Source organism: Pan paniscus, chromosome 20, assembly GCF_029289425.2.
Source record: "Pan paniscus chromosome 20, NHGRI_mPanPan1-v2.0_pri, whole genome shotgun sequence".
Lineage (NCBI taxonomy): Eukaryota > Metazoa > Chordata > Mammalia > Primates > Hominidae > Pan > Pan paniscus.
The window spans coordinates 21,103,585-21,109,584 of NC_073269.2; the positions used below are offsets into that span (position 1 = coordinate 21,103,585).

General features: G+C 51.6%; 1 protein-coding gene across 4 annotated transcripts in view; it reads left to right on the forward strand.

The window, feature by feature from the left end:
• AP1M1 (adaptor related protein complex 1 subunit mu 1) overlaps positions 1–1,174 on the forward strand; it is a 37,613-nt gene extending 36,439 nt beyond the window's left edge. For all 4 annotated transcript variants that reach the window (XM_003813557.5, XM_063599987.1, XM_034944374.3 and 1 more), the window contains 2 exons: positions 33–108; positions 247–1,174. In XM_003813557.5, coding sequence (XP_003813605.1) covers positions 33–108; positions 247–269 — 99 coding nt within the window. In that variant the 3' untranslated portion in view covers positions 270–1,174. The remainder of the gene's footprint in view (positions 1–32; positions 109–246) is intronic.
• The last annotated feature ends 4,826 nt before the right edge of the window (positions 1,175–6,000 follow it).

Genomic DNA, 6,000 nt, shown 5'->3' on the forward strand with positions numbered 1-6,000 from the left:
CGGTGCTCAGGGCCCTGCTACCTGTGCCCCAGGTGCGCTACCTGAAGATCATTGAGAAGAGTGGGTACCAGGCCCTGCCCTGGGTGCGTTATATCACGCAGAATGGAGGTGAGTGAGGCCCCACCCGTGGGGTGGGGTTGTACTGAGGCGTCCTCTGTGGCTGCCCCCAGGGTGGAGCCATCGGGTCGGGTCCTGAAAGCGGGGAGGGTGCAGAGCCCAGCATGACGCCTCCCTCCTGTCTCCTAGATTACCAGCTCCGGACCCAGTGAGGGGCTGTCGCAGCCAACACCCCGGCCTCGGGGCTCCTGGTGGCAGCACCAGGGGACACACCTGCCAAACCCACCAGATGGAGGGGCCCTCCCTGGTCTCTGGCCACCCTCCCAGCCTCTGCCCAGGGACCCCTGCCTTCCCCAGGCCATCTGCTCTGCCGTCGACACTCGTCTCAGAAGCCCCTTTCCCAGAAGAGGCTGGTCTTCGAGAAGTCTCGTTTCTTTGCCCCTGAAGTCAGTTTCAGGGGAAGGATGTGAAATTTTTCCGTGTAGAGGTTACAGCCTTTTATGCTGTTGAGCTCCCAGGTACCAAAAAGCTTGGCCAACGCTTGCCAGCCAGCCAGCTGCAGGTGGCATCTGCCACGAAGGAAGCGCCAGCCTCGCCGGGCCAGCAGGGGCGTCGTTTTGTTGCCATTTTGTTGAACGTTATGGGTTTATGGGTGTTCCTGGAAGTTGTCTTTGTGCATTCGTTGCTGTTTGTGTTACCCTCACTGTCCCCATGTCCCACCCACGTCCTACGGCACTCAGGAAGCACTTGGTGAGGACGAGCCCTCACCCTTCTTGTCTTCCTTCCCGGCAGCGCCCACAGCGGGCCGTTTACACGTCGGGGCTGGCACCTGGCGCACTCGGGGGCCACTGTAGCATCTGCCTGCTCCCTGGACTCGCAGGCCTCGCCTGTGGCGCCTTCCCAGGGCCAGCCTGGGTCACGAGATGCTGTCACTCAGCCAGATCAGTATTGACCCACCAGGGGAGGTGGGGTTTGGTGAGAGACGCCGGCCTCAGACTTTTTCCCACTGAGGGTCCAGAGAGCGGGGCCACGTGTCACCCACGTCTGCGCTTGGTCACCCGTCTTCCCCACCCTGTGTGTGTTCATGTCATAGTTACATTAAATTCCATTCATTGAATACTCCACAGCCTTCCTCTGATGCGGCGTGGTCCCGACTCCTCCTGCGTGACCACAGGGCTTGCCTGGTTTTGTCGCCGACCTTCGCTGTGGCCCCACGAGGTGTCACCAGCTCCCTCTGCTTCCCCAGCTGAAACACAGGAAAAGCAGCTGCGGGAAGAGGCAGCTGCAGTGCTGGACCATGGGCCACCACTCCGGGGCCACACAGAGGAGGCCACAGAGGCAGAGTCTTCTCTCATCCAATCTGCTGCACCCTCAGATGGCCAACAGCTTGTCCCCACCTCTCCCCAAACTGATGGCCCATTCAGAGCATGGTCCTTGTGTCCACAGCAGCATCCCCTGTGTCCTAGCTAGAAATGCAGGTTCATGGGCCAGCCCTGACCTGCCAAAGCGGAGGCTCTGGGGCCAGGGTCCCGGAAAACATTAACAAGGCCCCCAGATGCTGCTTCTGTGAACTGCTACTTGGTCCATGGGTGAAATAGCACATACGCAGGAAGTGCTGCCTGCTCTTGGCTCCCTCCCCGACCAGTGCTGATGGCCCTGCCTGGCCAGCACCCTCTTGCCTTCATTCTCCCCCTCCCTCTCCTGTCTTGCCGAGCTCGTCCTCAGGTGTCTAGTGGGTATCCAACCTAACAGCCTGAGTAGAACCTTCCGCCCACGTAGGTCTTCCCCATCTCAGTCAATGACGCTGCCCCAGCCCAGGCCTCAGACCAAAGCCCTGGAGGCATCCCTGGGGCCCCTTCCCTCACTGTCCACACCCATATCAGCAGCCAGCCCTGATGGCCCCTCCAGAAAACCCTGGGGCTGACCCCATTTGCCATCCTCGCTGCCACCCCCGGGGCCTAGCTCCAATGTGGGCTGTCACTGTCCCCACCCTGTGGAGCCCCCATGCTGGGACACCGCAGGGACAGAAGAGGGCTGGTCCATAGGACAGAAGAGAGACTTCAGTTTCCAGCAACTTATCAGATAAGACCTGCAAACCCTCCACTACAGACTGTAGAAATGCAGGAAATGAAGCAGACGCACCTAGCCGTGCCCATAAAAAAGCAAGGAGACCCACAGGAGCCCAAGACGAAGGAAGTGGATGCGGAAGACACCGTGGGGGCTCACACCGGAGTTGCTCTTGGAAACCACCGGGTTTAGGTTTGGGGGCCAGGTGGCAGATAGGACTTTGGGCGTCGGGAAGATGGTGAAATGCAGTGGAGATGACTCCTGCATGAAGCTGGGATCCTCGAGGGTCATGATACTTAACAGTAAAAAGATGGACTAGAAAAAACATTTGCCCTCCACCCCTGAGAATAAGCACTGTGTCCTCTCTCTGCCTGAGATCCACAGGAGAAAAAGTCACCGCTCATTTAGACCCCATGCTTGTAATATCAATCTGGTTTGCAGACAACCAGGCCAAGATGTTTATGACAGAAAACCTCCCTGGAGGGACCTAACTTCATCCCTTGTTACCTAAGATCCTCGCACACAATCCACCCTCAACATGAGGGCACAGCCTGAAAATTACAAAACACGTGCATGAAAGCAAACTTGAAACAGCAGGATCAGATCCTCACGAACTTCAAAGATTATCGGCAGGTAAACAAATACACTATGCAGTCAATCTGTTGCAAGTGCCTAAAGGCACAGAGACTCTGAATAGAAAAGAGCAAAATGCTGTTAAGACAGAGCTGTTACAACATCCAACAAGGCAAATAATTTGCATGCGGGTTATAACGTCTACAAATCAGAAAAAGAGAACCTAACAAAATGGGCTGTGTGTGAACAGACAGTATGAAGAAGATGAAATACAAATGGCGACCGTTCGGCCAGTCGTGGTGGCTCACGCCCGTGAGCCCAATACTTTGGGAAGCCGAGGCAGACCGATCACTGGAGGCCAGGAGTTCGAGACCAGCATGGCCAGCATGGTGAAGCTCCATCTATACTAAAAATACAAGAATTAGCTGGGTGTGGTGGTGCGTGCCTGTAATCCCAGCTACTCAGTATGCTGAGGCAGGAGAATGGCTTGAACCCAGGAGGTGGAGGTTGCAGTGAGCCAAGATAGTGTTACTGCACTCCAGCCTGGGCAACAGAGCGAGACTCCGTCTCAAAACACAACAAAAACCGGCCTAGCGCAGTGGCTTACGCCTGTAATCCCAGCACTTTGGGAGGCTGAGACGGGTGGATCACCTGAGGTCAGGAGTCCGAGACCAACCTGGCCAACATGGCGAGACCCCATCTCTACTAAAAATACCAAAATTAGCCAGGCATGGTGGCAGGCGCCTGTAATCCCAGCTACTTGGGAGGCTGAGGCATCAGAATCATTTGAACCCCAGGAGGCAGAGGTTGCAGTGAGCCGAGATCATACCACCTGCACTCCAGCCTGAGCAACAGAGCAAGACTTCATCTCAAAAGAAAAAAAAAAGGCAAACGTTCAACCATGTAGGTATTCAGGAAATATGTACACATAAACCAAGACCACAGTTAGATGCTATTTGCATCATGTTGGGCCCCCCCAAAAAAATTTTTTTTTGAGACAGGGTCTTGCTATGTTACCCAGGCTGGAGTGCAGTGGCGTGATCATGGCTCACTGCAGCCTCGAGCTGCCAGGCTCAGCCAATCCTCCTGCCTCAGCCTCTTGAGGAGCTGGGACTACAAGCACATGCCACCATGCTGGGCCAATTTTTCATATTTTTTATAGAGATGGGGTCTCGTCATTTTGTCCACACTGGTCTCCAACTCCTGGGCTCGAGCCATCATCCCGCCTCAGCCTCCCAAAGTGCTGGGATTACAGGCGTGAGCCACCTCGCCCCGCCTCCTAAACATCTAGAACGTGCTAGCTATGTACTGACTGTGGGAAAGTTGAGAACATCCTCCCCGAAGTCATCTTTATGCCAGAATTCTCTTGCAGAACTCTAGTTGAGAAAAGCCCTGAGAAGTCCATGCACCAATATATAGAGAAATATCAGGTGTACAGTTACACTTACAGCAGCATAGTTCATGATAGCAGGAAATCGGAAAGCAACCATAAGTCCTTCAATAGGAAAAGGGACCACTGTAGTCCATTCACGCAAGAGAGTACAGCAGTGAGAATGAATTCAACTAGAGCAGTGATACGGCTCAGAATACACCTTAAACAACATTGAGCGGGAAAAATGTTTACAAAAGAAAATGCAGTAATCTAGTATAAAATACGGAAATAATATTTTGCGTGCTTAGGGATCTATATATATCCAGCAAAAGTCTAACAAGATGCTTGAGAATTTGAAAAAATTTACATCCCTGGTTATCTCTGAAAGGCAAAAACAGGAAGGGGGTACGACTGGGGCCTCTGCTGTGTTGGCAATTTCCTTAAGCTTGGTATTGCTTAGTGGCTTGTTCTGTATGCTTTCTTTATGCTTTTTTTTTTTTTTTTTTGACAGGGTGTCACTCTGTTGCCCAGGCCAAAGTGCAGTGGCATGGTCACGGCTCACTGCAGCTTCAAACTCCTGGGCTCAAGTGATCCTCCCACCTTGGCCTCCCAAAGTGCTGGGGTTACAGGCATGAGCCACAGTGCCCAGCCCTTTTTGTAGTTCTTAATATACTTTTTGTAGTTTTTTTGTTCTTTGTTTTTGTTTTTGTTTTTTTTGAAACAGAGTTTTGCTCTTGTTGCCCAGGCTGGAGTGCAATGGTGTGATCTCGGCTCACTGCAACCTCCACCTTCTGGGTTCAAGCAATTCTCCTGCCTCATCCTCCTGAGTAGCTGAGATTACAGGCATGCGCCACCATGCCTGGCTAATTTTGTATTTTTGGTAGAGACGGGATTTCTCCATGTTGGTCAGGCTGGTCTCGAACTCCTGGCTTCAGGTGATCCGCCCCCCTCACCTTCCCAAAGTACTGGGATTACAGGCATGAGCCACCGCGCCCGGCCAGTTCTCTTTTTTTTTTTTTTTTTTTCTAAGACTGCAAAGCTGGGCATGGTAGTATGCACCTGTAGTCCCAACTACTCGGGAGGCTGAGGCTAGAGGATTACTTGAGCCCAGGAGTTTAAGGACAGCCTGGGCAACATAGTGAGACCCTGTCTCTAAAACAAACCAACAAAACACCCCCCCAAAAATGACAATGCAGATTTGGAAGAAAAAAATAGATTAAAAATGTAGTCATAGATATTAACAACTTGGGGCCGGGCATGGTGGCTCACGCCAATAATCCCAGCACTTTGGGAGGCCGAGGCGGCCAGATCATTTTAGGTCAGGAGTTTGAGACCAGCCTGGCCAACATGGTAAAATCTGATTGCTACTAAAAATACAAAAGAATTAGCTGGGCGTAGTGGCTCATACCTGTAATCCCAGCTACTCAGGTGGCTGGGGCAGGAGATTCGCTTGAACCCGGGAGATGGAGCTCGCAGTGAGTCAAGATGGCACCGTTGTACTCTTGCCTGAGCGACACAGTGAGACGCTGTCTCAAAAAAAAAAATTAACAACTTGGTCGGAGGGTGTTAAAATACAAGTGAGACATAGATGAAGAGAATTAGTGCACTAGAAGAGAGCTGTCTGAGGCAGTTACCCAGGACATAGCACAGCTAATGAGACATATATATATTTACAGTCGACCTTCCACATCCATGGGTTCTGCATCCATGGATTCAACCAAGAGTGGGTTGAAAATATTTGAAAAACAATTGTGTCTGTGCTGGACATGTACAGGTTTTCTTTTTTATTGTCATTATTCCTTAAATAATACAGTATAATGATTATGTAGCATCTACATTGTATTAGGTAATCTAGAGATGATTTAAAGATGATGTGCATAGGATATATGCAAATATTGCGCCATTTTATATAAAAGACTTGAGCATCCTCA